The 22,944-nt window shown below is 40.2% G+C and overlaps 1 protein-coding gene across 5 annotated transcripts in view; it reads right to left on the bottom strand.

Moving 5' to 3' along the window:
• The window catches only part of DCX (doublecortin), a 118,864-nt gene that overhangs the window by 26,621 nt on the left and 69,299 nt on the right, over positions 1-22,944 (bottom strand). For 3 of the 5 annotated variants that reach the window (XM_011984498.1, XM_011984499.1, XM_011984495.1), the window contains exons 4-5: positions 12,303-12,405; positions 10,181-10,303 (exon numbers count right to left, since the gene is read on the bottom strand). In XM_011984498.1, the coding sequence (XP_011839888.1) occupies positions 10,181-10,303; positions 12,303-12,405 (226 nt within the window). Of the gene's footprint in view, positions 1-10,165; positions 10,304-12,302; positions 12,406-22,944 lie in introns of all 5 variants that reach the window. The other 2 variants (XM_011984497.1, XM_011984496.1) reach the window with 1 other exon arrangement.

Here is a 22,944-nt window from a genome sequence, read left to right as displayed (position 1 = left end):
TCTTTCTTTCTCTCTCTCTCTCTCTCTCTCTCTCTCTCTCTCTCACACACACACACACACACACACACACACACACACACACACATGTTCCAGCTAGGGGTAGCAAATACAGGATCTGAATGTAAGTTTCTTTGATTCCAAAGCCTACATGGTTTTTTTGTTTTTGCTAACATAGGCTCTTAAAAAACAAAACAAAACAAAACAAACAAACAAACAAAAAACCTAATTGCTTCTGAAATTCCTTCCTATGAGGAGGGTGAAAGTTGTGGCTGAGAAAAGAGAAAGTAATGAAAAAAGACAGACACCAGAGCTGACACCCATCTTCGGGGTTTCTATCCTATTCGGTCTGGTTTAGATTTAGAAAGTGGTTAGCAAGAGCTTTCTTTCATTCACCGAACCAGTTGGGTATCATACACTGTGTCATGAAACAATAGCAGACAGAGCATTTAGCATGACACGTAACTACCCTCATGTTACAAAGTTCTCCGGGAAGATAGTATCTATGCCCTGTCTGTCAACCCTCTCAGTTGGTGCCCTTCAGCTATGCAGCACAATTGCCAAGCTTGGTCCTGCAGTCTTGGTTCACTGGCTCCTCTGAATGATTATGCCTGTTCTTGTCTTTGTACTCATCTTTAGCTCCTTGGCTCTGTCTGCCTTTCCTGTCAGAATGGAACAGCACAAGGCCAAACAGGATAGTTGGTAAGGAAACTAGGCTGACTTATCTAGATTTACGGAGATTTAAATATATAGGGAAAAATGGGTTCCTGGGGGATGAGTAATAAGGTCTGTACGTGTGGATCGAGTAGGGAGAGGTTAGTTCCCAAAGAAAAATGAGAAAGTCTAGTTTTCGGTGTGAGTTTTTGGCCAAGGACAAAGTGGGGTCACCAGCCAGGCAGAGTTGATGCTAAACTCCCAAACTGCGGATTCCCTTGTCTGGAGGCTGGACCAATTCCTGGAAACTTGGAGGCAACTGAGTACAAGTTGGGCATAAGAGGCCCCAGGTGTAGCAATTATAGAGTTGCCTGGACAGCAAGTTACATGAGTCATTATACTTCCTGGGCTCAAGTTTACATGACCAGAATGGTACAGAAAATAAAGGGACAGCTTGGCATCTACGTTTCTCCCAACCTTTGACCACAGACCAAACCAAGTTAATGCCCATTCACTTAGCCCTGGCTTTTCCTTCCATCCTAAGCCCAACATTTGATCCCAACTCAAAATCAAGCCTCATGGTTTTTATTTGATGTCATTTTGAAATATTGCTCATTTAAAACAACCCCAGTTTATCAAAAGAGCTATGATAATAATTTCAGAGCCTCTTTTATAATTTCAACTGTTTTTCTGCAGTTATTTTCAGAGCATTTTACCATACATGAACTCAAATTATTCTCCTGATAGCTCTAAGAGATGGTGGCCAGGTATTACTAGTCTCCTTTTAATTAACAAGGATATGGGGGTTCAGAGAGGGTATGACTTGCGTAAATGGTATACACTCTGCCCCTCCTCAATGGATGGTGGCTTCTGGACTTGCTCACAGATTCTATTTCAAAATTTCCTTAAAGTTAGCACATCACATACCTCCCACTGTGAACTTCTAGTAATTCATTTTCTGTCTTGTGTTCTGTAACTCCCTAATGCCTTGCAGAGGGAGATCTCAACACACAATTCTGCCACTTCCTCATTTTTCTCATACTGAGATGCTCTAAGCTTTTATTCATTCCAGTCCAAAGATACCTTGTTTTCTCCTTACAAATACAGGGAGTTTTTCCTGGAAGGCCATCCAAGTGGATCCAAGGTGGTTTCAACTTACTTCAGAAGAAGGCCAAGAGACAGACCCTGTGGTTTTCACACATACATTCCAAAGAGCCCTTGGGCAGGGTGTGTGGACTGCTTTGGCTAATTGTTTCTGCTCAATGGAAAAGCCTTTGTCCCTCTCCCTAGACCCATCCATTAGGGAAACAAGAACTGAGAGCCTGGGAATAGTTCTTCAATGATTTGATCATAGGGTTTGCTCTCAAGCCAAATTCAATTGTAGGTTGTGAGACACTGTAACTTCAGAAGATGGAATTTGAATTTTAAATCTATTTCCTACGGAATCTTGGACAGCATAAAGTTATGAATCCTTTAAATAAGGGGGAGAAGTAAGAGTCTTCCTTGTTACAAAACAAATGTATATACCCAATCCTGCAATATTTTGACACAGATGAGTTTCCCTCAAGAAGAGGACATCTGTAGGGGGGCTGATGGAAGTGCCAGAATTGTTTTCTCAGGGTTGACAATGCTGTCAACATTTATTTCCTACTGAGAAACAGAACATGTTTCTGGTGGAGCTAGCCTGTTGTCAATGCTGACTGCTGGTTTTCCTGGTGCAGGGACTAGGACAAACTGCATTGTTCTTAATTTGTAAAAAGAACGCAGACTTTGGAATCAGCCAAAGTTTTAAATCCTGGCTTAGCCATTTCCTAGATTTGTGATCCTGGAGCTAACTTAACCTCTCTGAGTCTCAGTTTCCCCATCTGTAATATTTGAATAATAATATCTCAATTGTTGCTGTTTTGATGACTACATGGCAAACTATACACAAAGTGCTTAGCCAAGTATCTGCCACATAGAAAAGGGTTCAATAAATTGTACTTTCCATCAATATTACTACCACCACTACTAGCATTGAGTAAGTATTCAATTCATAGGCACTGAGTTAGGAAATCCTATTCCACAAGAGATGAGATATCAGTCTATGTAGGCTGAGGGCTAATTCTTTGGCTAGTTGGTCAAGTATCAGATAACTGAAACTTTCCTTAGGTGAAGCCTACTATTTCTGTTTTATGTTTGTTTGTTTGTTTTGCTTCTTTTTTTTTTCTTTTTGCATTTTACTGCTGTGCTCCCCAAAGCAAAATGATTGGCCCTATCCTGTTCTCTCTTTTTACCCTCTCAGCATTATTACGGCAGGGGAAGGTGTGTTGGTCAATGAACAGTGTGGAGCCACTAAAAATTTTGGAGCAGGAAAGTAGCACAATGAAAATGGTGTTTTAGGATGAGAAATGTGGTGGCACCACACCACATGGATAAGTGGACAGAGATTTGAAGCAGAAATATTGCTAAGAAGTCTGTGAAATAATCAAGACGTCAGGTCATAAGAGAAAGGAAGGGACTGCTGCGCGAGTCACATGGAGATGGTTCACATGTCCAACAATGATAACAATAGCACACAGTGGGTATGCAGGATTAATGAGTGGGAAGTCAAAAATAGCACCAGGGTGTTGAACCTGGGAAGGATGATAATTGTATTGTCAGACAAAGAGATGGGAGGTGGAAATGCTTTTGATTTTTAGATAGCTTGTATTTGTCACATATAAGCCATATACACAGGATTGTTTAGTAGGCATTATGGGTCTGACATCCAGAAGGAAGATTGGGGCTGGAGAGGTAGATTTAAGAGCCTCCTCCCTGTACCCTGATAAGCCATATTCATCACCACCTCTGCCCCTTTGTTCATTTTTCCCCGCCAGCCAGAAGTATCCATCTCCTTATCAATTTATATATAACCCTCCTTCAAGTTCCAGTTCTCCCAGGAATTTCTCCCTTAGCACTCTAGTCCCTAATGAGCTCTCTCCCATGAACTCCAATAGTTCCAATAATACTTACTACCAGTATCTATTATGCATTTTGCATTTAAATAAGTTATTACCATTAACATGGCATTAATGGTTCAGTGGTTAAAATTGTGGACTGTGCAGTCAGATTGCTTGAGTTTAAATCCAGTTCTATCATCTTACTAGCTGTGTGATCTTGGGCAGGTCACTAAACTTTTGTATGCCTCAGTTTCTTCATCTGCAAAATGGGGATAATAGTAATTGCCTCACAAGGTTGTTGTAAAGATTAAATTAGTTAATACATGTAAAGTGATTAGAACAGTTGCCTGACACATAATAGGAGCTATATAAGTATTTGTAAATATATTTTTAAAATTTACATGTATACTGGTTACCCAAATAAATCATAAATTTCTTAGTCGCAGGGAATTCATCTTAACATCCTTTTTCTTCATAGCACCTAGCACTACTAAATACTTTACAGGAGTACTTTGCTCATTCAGTTGTGTGTAAACACAAGTCCCAAGCCAAGGCTGGCTGATAGGACTCCTGTTGTAGGGAGATATCACCATATACCATGCACTATGGGGTGCTCACTGGCACCCAACATACTGCTTGCTCCAATCATTTTCTAAGCAGGTTTTAGAAAAAATCAGATTGGGGGAGGAACCAGGGAAGTTTTTCTCTTCCCACAGCTCTGTCAAGGACACCACTTCCCTTTGAAGTTGCCAGTAGGGGAGCTAGGGGAGCTGAAGGAATGTCTAAGCTGTCTTGTTTCAGTGCTCTGTAGCACTGAAAGGCACCTAATTACTTGTGGGACTTTGCTCAAAGCAGCACAAAGAAAATGACGCAGATACCAACCCACCCCTTGCCTTTCCACCTCCCTAGCCTGGAGATGGGAGAAGGGTAAAGGAAGCCAAGAAGCAGGGACCATCTAACATAGACCTTTGCATTCACCAGACAGGACATCCCATATACTACTGTATGTCAGTGGGACACCGCAAATAATGCTTGCTGGGAAGTCAGGAGAGCGGCGTTCTGGCTCTTGGGTGCTAAGTAGTGTGTGATATTGGGAAGATCCCAAGATCCTAAACTTTGTGTCTTAGTTCCCCAATCTAAAAAAAAAAAAAGAAAAGAAAAGAAAAAAAAAGAGATAATTATCCATTTCCAACTTAATTCATACTACAATTATGAGGAACAACTGAGGTAATAGATTTGGAAATATTTTGCAAAGTGCATAGCATCTAATTCATGTAAAAAGACCATTATCATGAATCTCTCTTAGCTAGAGAAGAAAGGTATTCTTGTGCTGTTTAAAACAGTAGCCAATAGTCACATGACTATTGAACATTTGAAGTGTGGCTAGTCAGAACTGAGATATGTTGTAAGTGTAAAATACAACTCAATTTCAAAGAATGTATAATTTCTTACATTAATTATATGTTAATAATATATTGAATGTATCATTAAATGAAATGTAAAAATTAATTTTGCCCATTTTTTCACTTTTTAAGATGTGGCTACTAGAAAATGTAAAATCATATACATGATTTACATTTATGACTCACATTCTATTTCTGTTGAGCAGAGCTGGTCTAGACAGTCACTTTCAGGAAGGTCAGAATGGCCAAGTCCCTCTATCTTAGGCAACCCAAAGCAGCCTACTAGGTTCAGAAAAGAAGGATCCTGGGATACAGGTCTCTAATGAACCCTGCTGTTTTGTGTCCCTTGACCTCCCCTTCTAAAGGCTGTATATTTTGTTAGAGAAGGCTTTCTTTCTTATGAGTTTGGGAATGGGAAAGATCGGACTTTCAGAAATAGGTGCACATGAGTTGGGGGAAGGGGAATGGAGAACATTGGATTGCTACAACAATGACTTACTGTTGAAGAATAGCAAACTAATTATCACATTACAATTCTCTCAGCCTACCAGGGTGGGTAATTAGCTTCCTTCGGGGCTCCTTAAAAAAAAGAAAGAAAGAGAAAGATTCCTTCCCAGCAACTAGCTATTTTGTCCTTTTAATTCAATTCAATTCAATTGGGGACAAAGTTACATAAAGGAAAAATTAACACATTAATGGCTGAAATGGAAACAGAGAGAGAGATGTCTTTCTTTAGTTCTGAAGCCAGGCTTACCTTTGCTCATCAAAATGGCAAGTCCCGGGTTAATCAAAGTGTGGAACTGCATAAGCTTTTTTCAAATATCCCATAGGAGCCTCCTGGGCTCAGATTTTATCTTTTTACCACAGTTCCATGGCCTGATTTAAAGACAGACATAGCTAATATGATTTGGATTCTAAGAGTCCATCAGTTCTGCCCAGTGAAAATGAGCTCCTTACAGAAATATTATATGGACAACCAAATCCTTACTTAACCTGAGTTTAGGGCTTAGCAACAGACATTCCATTTGGGGCAAACTCAATATTGGCAGAAATGAGGATTGAACTTGAAGGGAATAAAGTAGAAGGATTTGATTTATTCATGGGGCAGAACAGGAAAGGGACAACTTAAGGTCTAAAGACTAAGGAATAAAGAATCAAATTATAGCACAAATTACAGACGAAATAGCATCAATTTACTAAACCTCAAGTCAGAACAAACCTAGCTATTAATCGGACCATTAATTGGACCACATAGATATAGATATAGATATCTAGCAAACTTGTTCAAACCAGAATCAAACCTATATATTTTCCAATGAAGTAGAACATCAAAATATTCCTTAAACTGAACCTGAACCCAGCCAATGTTTCATTTGGTTAGAATTCCTGCTAAAGAGGAACACTTTTGGTCTTTCTTTTGTCTTCAAAGGAAGACAATCTTCCATTGGTCTATCTTACATAACCTTTTGTTACTCGGGTTGAATGAAGGTTTATAAATCCATTCACAAGTTCCACATCCAAGACTGACTAACACAGGATGGAAACAGGGTGGTACTACCATGTCCTAGAAACGAACAAAGCCTGTTTGCCCCACCTAACACTATTATCATTTGGTTAAGTGTATTTTAACCTGTATATGTCCCTGGCTAACAGCTAAAAAAATCTTGACATTTTATGAAACAATTGTTCCTTTTTAAATCTCAAATGTCAATAAGGAGAAATGTATGCCAACTGAAAAGTATGCATTACCTATAGCTTATCATTCTGGTTATCTGCTTTTGTTTCTGTGGGAGCTATTTTACAACTCTGTAAATTGTAAATAACTGATAACAATCGAAAATTATCCTTATCTATAGAGATTCAAATTCTGAATTATCTAACGATGATATCACATCTCAGAGAAGGCAAAAATCTTGCTCAAACCACAAAGCCAGGAAGTGGCGTAGCTGGGACTTCTTAGAGAGTCATCTTCCTCTCCTCCTTCATATCTTACCCATCTCCACTTCCCAGCTTGGAATGGTCCTGAGTAAGGTGGAAGTGGAGAGGGGAAAATGGGTATAGCAAATCCAAACCTTAGCTAAGGTACTGTTTTGCCTGAGATCAACTTTGCCCTTATGGAATGTTCACTGAATGGATGCCTTGGACTAGGCTCTGAACAAACTCCCATGAAATGGGCTTGGTTATGTTACAACCCTTCAGGGTTGGAATCATGAGGAGGCTCTAGATACATTATCTGAGATGAGCGCAAACATTCTGGCAATTGCCATAAAGATTGTCTAGACTAGGGTTTGACTTCATTTATGTTCATGAACATCAGAATATAAATGAATATTCCAATTCTTTAAACTGAGAACACAATGTTAGATTGGTGGTAGGAAACAGAGGTTATTTGCAATTCTGATATCTGTCAAGCAAATTCCCCTCATACACCCAAATTAGTTACTCTGTTTATCATGTGGGTTGGAATAAATCCTCGTTTCTTTTTTTTTTTTCTTCCTTTTTTTTTTTTTTTTTTTTTTTTTAGTGAAGGAGTTATGAAAAAGCAAGAACAGATCTTGCCTGCCAAAGCCTGGGTTGGGGTCTATTATGTAATAACTCCCTTCAATTTGACAAATATTCATTGAATTCTAATGTATTCCTGTTATATCTCTGCTACTTTAGAGTCAGTGAGGTGCATATTTTGTAGAAGGGAAATTCTGTAGGTGGCATTCTGGAGATCAGTGATTTGACATATATTTAAACTGTGTAGTTATAGTTAGTTGTGTTCACCTGTGCTGGGTAACCAATTGGATGCAGTCTGCAAAGAGAATCTATTTACTTCAAGCTGACACCACCTGAGAATTTCTAACTGATGGGTTATATGGTGGTTTAAAAACAGATCTACAAATTCTTCAACACTCTTTCCTTTAATAAACAGAATCTGGTTCCTCTCTCTTTGAATATAGGTTGGACTTAGTGACTGCTTCCAATGAATATGATAAAGGAGAAGTGACAGTGCTGGCTATGGAGACTAGATCACAAAAGGTAATACATCTTGTCTTTATTCATTCTCTTGGATCACAAACTAAGGTGGGAGATCTTGCCAACAACCATATTGTAAGTGGATTCTACAGCCCCAGTTGAGCCTTCAGATGACTGCAGCCCCTACCATTATTTTAATGATATCCACATGAGAGACTCTGAGCCAGAACCACCTAGATAAAACACTCTAGAATTTCTTGCCCACCAGAACTGTGAGATTTAAAAAAATGGCTTTTTTAAGCCACTAAGTTTTGGGGTAATGAATTTGTTTCACAGCAAGATACAAGTAATACAGGTTAGAAATCCCAGAAATAGCTACTGCTGTTTCTAAGAAATGATTAGTTAAGCAATTATTGCCAGACTTTATTAATCTTGATCAAGTGTTTTAAAGTGTATTTTTTGCAAGTCTCTGCTTAAAAACTGTCCAACTTTATTGTCAGCCCAAGTGTTAAAACCTAGGTCTTTGTAGTTTTAACAATATGAATTTCTTAGGTATAGATTTATGTGCTCTTCTGTACATTTGAACAAGATAGCATCAAGGCACATGTATTTTTTATTTCTCCAGCAAACATTATCTAAATGCTTGATTGGTCTCTAGCACCATGTTGGGTAAAATAGGTACTGTTGTGCATCTATTTATTCACAAATATTACTGGAGCATCTACTAGGGGCCAGGCACTGTGCTCTGCACTGATGATATGAAAATGAACCTACCACATTACCTTTGAGGGGCTCAGCATTTAATTGGGGAAGTAGACAGGTAAACACATACTTTACAACACAGTGTGGTGAATATTACCCCAAAGATATGAATGGCATGCTATGGTATTGCAGACACTGGAACAATTATCTCTATGTGAGATCTTGAAGGATGAATAGGAGCTTTCAAGCAAAAAAGGCTGATGGGTTAGAGGAATGGCATTCCAGGTATGGGGGAATAGGGAGTGCAAAGACATGGAAGTACTAAAAGCCTGGGCTGCCTTTTCATACTTCAATTTCCTCAACCCAAGAATAAAAAAATGACTGGTGATATGCATGCTCCTGGCAGCGTGAGGCAGGCAGTACAGGCTATTCATCTTGGCACAAGCATTGCAAAGCCATCAGGCTGCTCATGATGCCCCAAACTGAAGGGGCTTTTTGTTTTCCCAATGCTCTCAGACTGCAAGAATTCTCATGATAAACTCTTGAGCCTTGGGATGACAAATGTATGTCTTTTGGAACATATAATTTCCTTAGTGTGAAGAACCTCAAATCGTGCATAAACCTAAGCTTCTGAACTTGGACTTCTGAGGCCTTTTATTGTTTATATTTGTATAAAAGAATGGAAGACATTGCCTCTTAGGTCAATGTCACTCAAACTGTGGGTCCAAGACAAGATAGGCTTCACATCAGAATGCAAATCAACATACTGCTGTCTTCATCAATAAAATCAGGCTCTGAAAAAAGTCAGCTGAGCTAAATGGTTTGCTTAATGGCATAGTTTATTTACATTTGACACAAGCTCCTAATATTGCCACAGACTGACTGGTAACAAATAGTTCATGGGTTGGCAGTGATCAATAGAGCACATGTTTTAGATAACTCACTATCCACTATATAAAATCTTCTACGGCAAATCTCTCTGTTTTCTGGTCTATGCTTTAATTTCCTATTGTGAGGTTTATACAATTTATGTTGTCTCCCTATATATATGGCATATATATATAGCGTACTTGTTTCCCTTTTTGTTTTGGCTTCTAATTACTTCAGAGTCAAATTTGAAGCTCAAGTGAGTCAACCATGTTGACACTTTGGGGTATTGTTTTTTATATTCTTTTTCTTGATTCTGATTTTTAGTTTCAGGTTTATGGTTAACTTGATTATTCAATTGAATATGTTTTTGCCACATGATGTTGAAGATGATGAAAATGATGACAACCATGACAGTAAGCATTACAGCAAGCATAGACAATGGGCCAGGTTTCTGGTTTGCATCCATTTGAGTGGAGTAATGGTTGTAGCTGTGCCTCCATGACTCCAAACAAGTTTGACTGTTTTAGTCCCTGAATTGACAGAATAGGGTTTCATGGAGACACAGTAGTGCTCATGAGGAACTGATTCCTCTGCATGCAGACAATATTGTCCTCCATAAATGAAATCAGCGTGCACAGTTAGGAAAAGAGCACTCACCGTCTTGGTCGTTACCTGAGTCAGCTGGAGACTTGCTTCGGCGCATAGGACCAGGGCTCTTGGCTGAACTCTTCTGAGGTGTTGGGGATGCCTTTGGGCCAGCTGTGGCTGATGGGTTTCCCTTCATGACTCGGCATTCTGGGGCCAAAGGACACAAACAGCTTAGTAGAGGGTAAAACAGGCTCAGCATGTTATCAGCCTCTGGAAACCGGAATAACCCCCACAGGCCAAAGGACCTAAATGGGTCAGGACTACAATGTGGTCCTTATTATTAGTAGGAGCCATGGTTCTGGGGAGGGAGGCATTAGGGAAACCTTCAAAAGCCACCTGGGCTAAACTAGGTGTTTAAGCCCCTGAATTATAAAAACAAGGGCAAGAGTCCAAAAACAGGTCAAGTAGGCAATTAAATAGTCAACTCAATCATTTACGGACAAGCTAGCTATGTCTCAGAATAGCACCTATTGATATAATGTTTAATTAATTTCCCTGAACTAGAGATTAACAGCTCAGAAGTTATAGCTACACAGATGAAACATCCATTGAGTAATCTGAAGGAGAGGTAGAGAGCTACCACTTACTGTCTATTACATGCCACATGTTGTAATAGTCACATGACGGATATCATGTCACTTTATATAAATAAGCACTATGACCACCACCATCTTGCATTTATCGAGTTCTTTTCGATTTCCCATGTATATTATTACAATCCCTTATGGGGGGTTAATGAATAAATGGGCCAGCAGTGACTCTGCCACTCAAAACTTAAGAAAGATTGCTGGTGTATGGGAGAGTCTGCCAAACGTTTTGTATTTGCCCTAGCCTCAGTCTGACACCTTTAGAACACCCTTTCTATGCAGCACTCAGCATCCCCTTCTATGGTCATTTTGGGCACTAATAGTGCTAATTTATTAGAAGGATTATTATACTCATTTTGCTGATGAAAGTACAAAAAACTTAATCCCCTTGCCTAGGGCCACAAAACAAGAAATTAGTAAAGCAAGGAATAAAAGTCAAGTCTCCTGAGTTTCAGTTTGGTGCTCTTTCTGCTACAGTTTTTCCAACCTTGTGCTGTGATGCAAAAAAAGGGAATCAAACAGCAGAGTAGAGGATGTACTCTTTCCTTTAAACACTTTCTTGTTGCCTCTTACTTAAAGGTGCATTGAAATATAAATTAAACAGAAAGATTAGAGGGGCTTTTGTGGTAAATTGAATATTTTAGGAAACTGAGTTAAGCAGAAAGCCCCTTTTTGTTTGTTTCACTTCTTGTTTTGTTTGGTGTCCTTTAGTGATCACTGTCTAGAGCTGAAGATACAGAAGGTATAGGAAATTGGACATAACCTGGGGCTTGTTTAGCTTTTCTATAGTCATTGCCTCTTCCTAAAGGGAACACAGCAGAAATGCCACCTCTTATGGGGTTCTTGTCACTTGAGTTGTTTATAAAGTCTATGTTAGCAAAATTCCCTTTGATTTTTTTTCACACTTTGCTTCTCCTAAATGGGAAATATGCTCTGAATGTGTCTTTCCATCAGCATCACATTCTACCCTTATTGCTGCGTGAGCTAATTAACCTTTAATGTATACCTGGAGCTTGGTCTCAAACCAAGGGAGATGGGAAGACGATTAGCTCCTTCTTATTATTAACAATCCTGAATCACAGGGCAGACGAATGGGGCAGCAAGTCTGGTGGTATGAAAAGGGTTTGACACTAAGAATACTGTGGAAAAATCTCTCTAAATTGGAACCATAATCATGAGCTAAGTAGCTGGAGGATGTTGAATGGGAAAAAAAAGGATATGTATAATATCCAAGTTCTGACTGAAAATATTCCTTCCTGTGGTCTGATTGTGCCTGTTATCCCATGTGACACGATATATGATTCAAGAAATATGGTCACTATAGGGACAGACAGTGAGTTTTATTGAGTTTGGAGCCTGAGACTCTGGGACGTCCAGTCAGTCTTTCAGTCTTACATGGGTCACGACCCATGTATCCAAATATACAGGAGAAAGACTAACATTATAAGCCCTTGAAGGATCAGGCATGGATGTTTTCCACCCCGTATACACCCATGGAAATCCTAAGGGATAGAAGGGGAGAGAACAATGGAGGAATAAAACCCAGTGGTTATGCTTACCATTTTCATCCAGAGAAAAATCATCCTGAGCATAGCGAAATTTTTCAGGACCACAGGCAATAAACACATCATCATCACCAAAGAAATCATGCAGACAGGTTACCTATGGAGAAAGCAGAAACACTGATTGGTATATGACGGTCCTGACAATGAACCTCACACTACATTGACAAGGAGAAAAGCTTCCCATCTAGGCCATCATCTGCAGCTCCCAGGAGTTTTCTTTTTCTTAAAACACCTACCACACTCATAGTCTGAATCATGATCCCTAGTGAGTGATGATACACTGAGTACCATTGTCTATCCATGTTTCAAGTGTGGTAGTTTCAATTGAGTCATGAGTAAGACTGAGACCATGTCCAAATGGAATGCCCTTTTCTGAAGAAAAGTCAACCAGCAGATGGCCCTACAAATGTCATCTTTTCTCAGAGCCTCAAAGACAGGGAGCTCCTGGCCCAACTCTAGGGCAAGGGACTGGGCCAAAGCAGATGAGAAAAATCTTCTGCAGCCTGACTGTAGCTGACCCAGAAGTGGAAATGTGCCGCTTCATCTGAATGAGTTCTAAAAGGACATCATTTCTTAACTGCTTTGGACACACAAAATTGAACTTTTGCTAAAAGCTGGCCAAGAACCTGGTAGTGGCCCAGAATACCATTTCTTCCTGTGAAACCAGAAGAGGAAAACTTAAAGCTTCATCTGAGCAATTGGTTCCAATAGGCCTGAGTTTCTACTGGTAGAGCCATGTTCCCAGGACCCTCATGCTTGCTAGCATCCTAAGCATTACTGCTTCTCCACAACAGACAGACAGTCTCCCCAACCCCTTTTCTGCATAAAGAGATGAGGGTCCCTGGGAAAGTATGGTGCTTCCTGCAGTCTCCCCACTTCTCGGCTTTCCTAATTACATCTGATAATTAGTCCAGCACATCAGGGAAATCCCTGGAGGAACCATAGAGTCAAAACATACTTATCCCACCTCTTAGTTTGAAAGTGTTCAAAACCTCTAATTGTTCTAAGTTTCCCATTCAAGCTGCCAGCAATGGCTTTCCAAAGGGATGGTGCTCACAAACTAACAACAGCTTGCTGGGTGCAGAGAGCAATATGTTACATTAGAAAAATATTTATATTAATAACAAATCCCCCACCCAAGGTTAACTCAATCCCTGTTTTCCCAGACAAAATGATTGCAAGCCTTACACAAAAGGAGATATACTTAAAGATTATCCCTATTGTGTCAGCCTCTCAATCATCCAAGAGATGCCCAGAGAAGAGAAGGCGACTCGAAGGACTGCGGGTCACTCTCATTAAGCCTCTTTCCAGTCCTGGGTCTTGACCTCGTCAAAGTGGCCAACACCTTTCTTCAACCAACTTGTCCTTCACCCATTCATTCCACGATCACAGAATGACAATCAGAGCTACAAACTACTTGAATGCTTACTCTGTGACAGGCACTCTGGTAAGTACTTCCAAATCTGTCATCTCATTTTACCCTTACAAGAAACCCTAGAAGTCAGTATTTATTGTCATTATTATTTTAGACTTGAGAAAACTGAGACCCAGAGACAGTAAGTAAGTTTTCCAGGTGGAAATCAATGAAGCCAAATAAACACAGATCTATCTAACTTCAAAGCCTTTCCTCTTAACCACTTGGCAATACAAAGCACTTACATATAGATCAGTCACTGGGGAGACAAAGATGAATAAGACTCAGGCCATGACTTCATGGAGCTCACAGTCTGATGAGGTGAGATACACTGAAATAGAGCATTTCAATTTAGTGTCATGAGTGCTAGGATGGGAGTATCTGTTGGTGCTGTGAAAACTATTTATTACCATGTCCAAATGACCCTAGTCACTAGTTAGCACTGTTAGTTCAATAGGCATCCTGCATATTGTCCTAGTAGTGGATCCAGTGACAGAGGCTACATGGTTTTGATCCTAGCTGCAGACTTCCCACCAATATCTTGGACCTAGGCTTAATAAAACGCAGAGTTCTTAACTCTGATACACCAAATATCTCTGAACTATTTACCTGCCACCACATCCTTGACCCTGAAGATCTCTGCCTTATCTTCTTCTTCTTCTTTTTTTTTTTTTTTGTTGAGATGGAGTCTCGCTCTGTCCCCCAGGCTGGAGTGCAGTGGCGCAGTCTCGGCTCACTGCCAGCTCTGCCTCCCAGGTTCACGCCATTCTCCTGACTCAGCCTCCCGAGTAGCTGGGACTACAGGCACCCGCCACCACACCCGGCTAATTTTTTTGTATTTTTAGTAGAGACGAGGTTTCACTGTGTTAGCCAGGATGGTCTCAATCTCCTGATCTCGTGATCCACCTGCCTCAGCCTCCCAAAGTGCTGGGATTACAGGCGTGAGCCACCGTGCCCGGCCGACCTCTGCCATATCTTCTTATTCGAGGCTGCCTTTGACCCTGACTAGCTGTCTTTATTTTTGGTCATGAGTCAGGAACACCTCACCCGTGAGTGTCCCTCTGTTAGTGGTCTCAAGGATTTAGCACTTTGTTTCAAGACCTGCCTGTATTTTCATGAGGACTCACTTAGTTCTCCCTGTTGGATCACAGGTTTCTGAATCTAACAGCCCAATTATACCTTCCAATATATCTTCCTGTGGTTCCTTGCAGAGAGCTTATCACATAGTGAAAATTTACTTAGGGCTGTTTCTGCCTCAACTGCATTCAAAGAAGGTAAGATACAGGAACATTCAGCAGCTTTGTAAGGATATACAAAGACAGAAAAGTAGGAATAAGAAAGATGAAATCAATTGTGGCAGACAACGGAGAGTAGCATTTAGAGACTTTAAAAGGCAACACAAATAAACTTAGGAACAAGAAAGTAGAAATAATGCGAATTCAGAAACTATTCTTCACATAACTATGCTAATTAGTTTGAAAACAAATGAAATGGATGATTTTTAAAGAAAAGTCTAGGCCAGGCGCAGTGGCTCAGCCTGTAATCCCAGCACTTTGGGAGGCCGAGGCAGGTGGATCACGAGGTCAGGAGTTCAAGATCATCCTGGTCAACATGGTGAAACCCCGTCTCTACTAAAATACAAAAAATTAGTCAGGCGTGGTGGTGCAAGCCTGTAACCTCAGCTACTGGTGGAGGGGGGCGGGGGCGGGGGAGCTGAGGCAGGAGAATAGCTGGAACCTGGGAGCAGAGATTGCAGTGAGCCGAGATCACGCTACTGCACTCCTGCCCGGCGACAGAGAGAGACTCCATCAAAAAAAAAAGAAAGAAAGAAAGAAAAGAAAAAAAAGAAAAGTCTAAATAATCGGATTAGTTCAAAAAGAAATAGAAAATTGAAACTAGCTAATAGCTATAAAAAAGAATTTAGTAAATGCTTCAAACAGCAACCTTCCCTGCAAAGTCACCAGAGCATTCATTTTGGAGGTATTTGTGGAAATTGCTTCCTAAGAAGAAAATCTAAAAGCTCCAAAGCAGCCATCTCAGACACATGCCATAATATCCTATTGTAGGACAATAATGCCTTACATATTGCTCCAGGGGTTGCTGTTATAATGACCCACCCTCCTCCAACCACAAGCCTCTCCACCCTCACCCAGGCTTTGGGAAAAGCCTTTGGATAACCCCTCCTTTGGGGAGCTTCTAAGAAAAGCAAAGTCCCCTATGCTTCTAACAGACTCAACAATGGTGTTGCTGGCTTCAAACACAATCATGCTACAATCCAGCTGTTCGGCATCAGATGTCTTTGTGTGATCCCATTCCACATTTTACTGGCTCCCAAATGCAGACAAATGTACTTTGTGCATGTAGATACCCAGCTTTCCTAAATGTCTTGGCTATTGAGATACAGCAGCCCCCCATCTTTGTTACAGTGTTGGGAAAATAGAATGCTCTCCATCTTAAATAAGAGGAACTCAAAGCACAGTGAGTCGAAGTGTCCCAAGGATACAGAGCTGACTCATGACAGAATTGAGACTAGCATTCAGGTGTTCTGCTTCAATTCAGAACAAAATAACTCAGTTGCCTGAAAGAACATATCATCCTAAAGCACTGACTTCAAAGGCATATCTATAGCCTAAGCAGGAAAGTCTATATTTGTCCTAATCAATGCCTGCTATGCATTAGAACATCTTACTGGATTGAAAAAAATAATCTTCTTTAAGTATATTTTTAATCTATGGACAACAAAACTCCTATTCATTACTGTAACTAATAACCAAGTATATGGTGGAGAAGGAGGACAAGGAGAAGGAGGAAGAAAAGAAAGAAGAAGAAGGAAAAGAAGGAGGGGGAGGAGAAGAAGAATGGAATATAAGAAATAATTCTCAGATGAAACTCACACTCACTTAACACCTGCGCTTTAAAATTCCATGGAGGTAATGTGATACAAAGTCCACCTTAGCTAACATTACAGACGTATGATTTTCCAAATTAGTTTTTTGAGATATAATTTCCATTACAAGGGGGCAACAGAAATAGTAAATATAATAATCATCATAATATCACTTACAGCATTACAGCATCCTCGGGGATCAAAGGTCTTGCTGACATCAGCTTCAGTATGAATCATACTTGGATTTTTAAGTCAGGAAAGAGAACACAAAGGCATGACACCTACCTTTATAATTAATCAACTTCCAGCACAAAATCAGTAAAATCAACTCACATTAACATTGAACAATTAACTCAATGCTCTTCCTTAAAAAAAAAAACAGCAGGTGTTGGGGGAAGGGAAGCCAGCTTGGTTGTGCATTAGTGTGAACAATAGATTATATGGATAGCCCAGTGGCTTGAATGTCAAAGTACACATGGGGAAATGGAGACAACAGATCACTGTGTCGGAGCAGTTTGAGTCTATTAGCTGCAAGTAGAAACTTCGCTGTGTGACTTGATTTAAGCTTGATTAGATTCTCCATCCACATATTACAGATGCTGGCAGTTCCTTTTTGAACATGCCTGATGCTAGTAGATTCTAAATTTCCCTTACCTAACTATTCAGAAAGAAATGTTTTCTCAAGAAGTAAGGTCTTGCTCACATTATCTATGATGCTCACTTTTAACTTGTAAACTATTTTCATTAAAAGTTAAATTTTACTAATATTGATACATTAAGCACTTACTAGGGCAAAGGAACTCTGTAAGAGGTACAAAAATGTACAATAAAGGGCCCTGTCTTCAAAGAGTTGACAACATAATTAGCAAGTCAGGATTACACAAATAATTAGAATACAAGGCAGGCTGTTGTTAGCACTATTATAAAGATGCAAAGAGCAAGGGAAGCACAGAAGACAAAGAGAACAATTATAATTATGAACTAGGGAAGGCTTCACAGAGAAAAATTGAGTCTTGAAGAATGAGTGGGATATAGGTTGATGGAGGCAGAGGTGATTGCAAAACAAAGGTAGGTACCTTTTTCTTAACAAACTTAGGAAGGCATTCTGATCTTCCAAAGCTGTGCACAGCACAATCGCCTAGACTCACCTGCCAACCTTCTGCACAGGCAAAACATAGAGTTGTCTATTGGTGGAATTCAGGGTGAAGAGGAGGGCAGAGAGTGTCTATGAGGAGGAGTGGCCGGAGCGGTAAAGAAGAGGGAAAGACTGTGGCAAGGAACACAAACCACACTGATTTTTCTGTCTTGCCAACAGTGTGCCTTGCCTATCAAGAACGGCAGGGAAGTTTTACAAAATGAGTTAATAAAATATCAGTAAACATAACAGATGAGGCTTTTTCTAAATGTTACTGCTACTCGTATTTTGGAACATTTCCCACCTACCAGCCCTGGACCAGCTCCAGTCAGAGGTTGACACAGAGTTGGCTTGGTGAGCTGCAGCAACCTTTCTGAAACAACCCTGACTTTTTTTTTTTAATCAAACTCATGCTTCTGGGGTTATCTTGAAGCCTTTCTTGTGGGTTTTTTATGACAACATTTTTGCCTGCGCAACAAGCTCCTTGGTTCTACAGTGCCTTTTTTTTTTTTTTTTTTTTTTTTTTTTTTTGGCACAGATCTCTTTATTCAATGCCCTGAACTTCCCTAAAATCTGTGCTGAAATAATAACAATGGCACTTGCCTTTGTATGGTATTTTTACTGTTTTTGAAACACTTCCACATTTATGGTATTTTATGTTCTATTTCATACCTGTAATTCTCCTCTCAACTCAATCCAATCAGGCTTCCATTCCCATTGCTCCACCAAGGCTGCTCTTATCAAGGCCAACAATGGCTTCCATGTTGTCAAATCCAATGGTCCTTCTCTGGCCTCATCTTACTCAACCCATCAGCAACACTGGATATAAGTTGATTGAGTTCTTTTCCTAAATACTTTTCCTTCTTTGCTTCTGTGAGATCACAGTCTTCTGAATTTCCTTCTGCTTCAATATCCTTTGCTAGATTATTTTCCTTTTTTAGACTTCCAGTATTTGAAAGCCCCAGTGCTCAGGTCTTACATCTCTTTTATTTTTTATTTACATATTTTTACTAGGTGATCATATCCAGTTCTAATTCTTTACACACTGCTATGGCTTCAATGTTTGTGCCTTCCAAAACTCATGTTGAAACTTACTCCCCAGTGTGGCATTATTGAAAGGTGGGGTTTTTAAGAGGTGATTGGGTCATGAGGGCTCTGGATGAATGGGTTAATGGATTAATGAGTTATCATGGGAAGAGAACTGGTGGCTTTATAAGAAGAGAAAGTGAGACCTGAGCTAGCATGTTCAGTCCCCTTGCCATGTGATGCCCTATACCACCTTGGAACTCTACAGAAAGTCCCTACCAGCAAGAAGACCCTCACCAGATTTGGCCTCTTGACCTTGAACTTCGCAGCCTCCAGGACTGTAAGAAATAAATGTTTCTTTATAAATTACCCACCTTCAGGTATTCTGTTATAAGCAACAGAAAATTAACTAAGACACATGCCATATATATACTGAATACTCACACATTGATATGTCCAGGTCCTTCTTACTCCCGTACTCTAGACATGCATATCCATCCAACTGCCTGTTCAATATCTCCACTTGCTTGTCTGATAGGCATCCCACGTTTAATATGCCCAAGACTAAACTCTTATTTCTCTCCTCCGTATTTTACCTCCCTTCAGCCTTCCTTATCTTAAAGAAAAGGCACAATTCACACAGTTACCCAAACCAGAAACCTGAGAGTCATTTTACATTAGGAGCCACTTTTCTCCCTCTCGCTGGTCACAGTACTAGTCCAAAATATACTACAATATAATCTCATAACTGTTCTCTAGGCAGCATGCCCTCCCCATGCCCCACAAATACCTATTCTGTTTTGCATAAAGCAGTCAGAGTAGTATTTTACTATTTTAATCAGGAACATCACTCTTCTGTTTAAAACCCTTGAAAGTCTACCCATCACAGATAGAGTAAAATCCAAACATTTTAGCTCCCTGGGTGGGGGAAGAAGGATAGCATCCATCTCTATAGCTCCAGGCCACACTTTTCCCCTGCTGGAGCCAGGGAGCTGTACTGCTTGGTCCCAAGACATGTCCCCAACAGCCTAGCACACTGGCTGTGGCAGACTGTGGCCAGAGTGCCTCTTCAGGCCTGATCCTGACTCATACTTCCTCACTGGGTGGGGCTTCCCTGCAGGAACTCTATTAACTCTAGCCAGAGGCTCAGGGGCAGATCTCTGATCTCCGTGGGCCTGAACCCGTAGGGGTAGGGGTGGCTGTAGTCTCTGTAGACCAGCAGACTTAGTCTTTCTTCCTGGTAGTTCTGAGGAATCAGGGCAGCCCAGATGAGTGGGTTTCCCCACAATGAGGCATACCCCCTCCACCAAGGGACAAAGTGCATCATTAAATGGGTCCTGTTCCCTGTGCCACCCGACTGGATGAGACCCTTCAACAGGGGTTGTCAGACAAATCCATACAGGAGCGATCCTACTGGCATCAGGTTGGTACCCTTTGAGGTCAGACATACCAGAAGAAGGAAGAGCACCCATCTTTGCTATTTCTCCAGCCTCCTGGAGTGACATCTCTAGGCATGGAGTGAACTAGATGAATAGGGCCTGAAGTGAACCCCCAGCAAACCACAGCCACCCTACATAAGAGGGACCTGAGCATTGAAAGAAAAACAAACAAACAGAAAGCAACAACAACAGCATCAACAACAACCAAAGAGCTCCCACAAAAACCCCATGCAAAGGTCAGCAGCCTCAAAGATTGAAACTAGACAAACTCATGAAGATGAGAAAGAATCAATGAAAAAATGCTGAAAACCCAAAAGCCCAGAGTACCTCTTCTCCTCCAAATGATCTCAATGTCTCTGCAAGGGCACAGAATTGGAAGGAGGATGAGATGGACAAATTGACAGAAGCAGGCTTCAGAAGATGGGTAATAAAAAAACTACGCTGAGCTAAAGGAGTATGTTCTAACCCAATGCAAAGAAGCTAAGAACTTTGATTAAAGGTTAGAGGAGCTGCTAACTAGAATAGCCACCTTAGAGAGAGACATAAAGACCTGATGGAGCTGAAAAACACAGAACGAGAACTTCATGAAGCATACACAAGTATTAATAGCCAACTTGACCAAGTGGAAGAAAGGATACCAGAGTTGGAAGACCATCTTACTGAAATAAGGCATGCAGAAAAGACTAGAGAAAAAAGAATGAAAAGGAATGAACAAACCCTCCAAGAAATATGGGACTTCGCAAAAAGACTGAACCTACTATTGATTGCAGTACATAAAGGAGACAGGGAGAATGGAAACAAGCCAAAAAACACACTTCAGGGTATTATCCAGGAGAACTTCCCCAACCTAGCAAGACAGGCCAATATGCAAATTCAGGAAATACAGAGAACACTACTAAGATACTCCATAAGAAGAACAACCCCAAGACACATAATCATCAGATTCGCCAAGGTCGAAAAGATGGAAAAAATGTTAAGGGCAGCCAGAGAGAAAGGCCAGGTCACCTACAGAGGGAAGCCCATCAGACTAAGGGCAGACCTCTCAGCAGAAACTCTACAAGCCAGAAGAGATTGGGGGTCAATATTTAACATTCTTAAAGAAAAGAATTTTCCACCCAGAATTTCATATCCAGTCAAACTAAGCTTCATAAGCAAAGGAGAAATAAAATCCTTTCCAGACAAGCAAATGCAGAGGGATTTCATTACCACCAGGCTTGCCTTGCAAGAGCTCCTGAAAGAAGCACTAAATATGGAAAGGAAAATCTGGTACCAGCCACCCCAAAAACACCAAAATATAGAAACCAATGACACTATGAAGAAACGGCATCAAGTAGTGTGCAAAATAACCAGATAGCATCATTATGACAGGACCAGATTAACAGATATCAATACTAACCTTACATTTAGATGGACTAAATACCCCAGTTAAAAGACACAGACTGGAAAATTGGATAGAGTCAAGACCCACTGGTGTGCTATATTCAGGAGATGCATCTCACGTGCAAAGACACATACAGGCTCAAAATAAAGGGATGGAGGAAAATTTACCAAGCAAATGGAAAGAAAAAAGAAAAAAAAGCAGGGGTTGCAAACCCAGTCTCTGACAAAACAGACTTTAAACCAACAAAGATCAAAAAAAGACAAAGAAGGACATTACATAATTGTAAAGGGAACAATTCAACAAGAAGAGCATATATATATATATATATATATATATATATATATATATATACACCCAATACAGGAGAATCCACATTAAAAAAACAAGTTATTAGAGGCCTACAAAGAGACTTAGACTCCCACACAATAGTAGTGGGAGACTTTAACACCCCACTGTTAATATTAGACATATCAGCAAGACAGAAAATTAAAAACGATATTCCAGACTTGAACTCAGCTCTGGATCAAGTGGATCTAAAAGACATCTATAGAACTCTCCACCCCAAATCAAGAGAATATACATTCTTCTCAGCACCACATGGCACTTATTCTAAAATCAACCACATAATTGGAAGTAAAACACTCCTAAGCAAATGCAAAAGAACTGAAATCCTAACAGTCTCTCAGACCACAGTGCAATCAAATTAGAACTCAGGATTAAGAAACTCACTCAAAAACACACAATTACATGGAAATTGAACAAACTGCTCCTGAATGACTCCTGGTTAAATAATGAAATTAAGGCAGAAATCAAGAAGTTCTTTGAAATGAAAGAGAACGAAGAGACAACGTACCAGAATCCCTGGGACACAGCTAAAGCAGTGTTAAGAGGGAAATTTATAGCACTAAATGCCCACATCAGAAACCTAGAAAGATATCAAATTGACAACCTAACATCACAATTAAAAGAGCTAGAGAGGCAAGAGCAATCTAATCCAAAAGCTAGCAGAAGACAAGAAATAACTAAGATCAGAATAGAACTGAAGGAGATAAGCACACAAACCCCCTCCCCACCCAAAAATCAATGAATCCAGGAGCTGGGTTTTTTAAAAAATTAACAAAATAGATAGACCGCTCCCTAGCCTAATAAAAAAGAAAAGAGAGAAGAAACAAATAGACACAATAAAAATGGTAAAGGGGATATCACCTCTGACCTCACAGAAATACAAACTACCATCAGAGAATACTATATACACCTCTACGCAAATAAACTAGAAAATCCAGAAGAAATGGATAAATTATTGGACACATACGCCCTCCCAAGACTAAACCAGGAAGAAATTGAATCCCCAAAT

Source organism: Mandrillus leucophaeus, unplaced genomic scaffold, assembly GCF_000951045.1.
Source record: "Mandrillus leucophaeus isolate KB7577 unplaced genomic scaffold, Mleu.le_1.0 Scaffold269, whole genome shotgun sequence".
In the NCBI taxonomy this organism is placed as follows: Eukaryota; Metazoa; Chordata; class Mammalia; order Primates; family Cercopithecidae; genus Mandrillus; species Mandrillus leucophaeus.
This window is presented reverse-complemented; position numbering and strand designations above follow the sequence as displayed.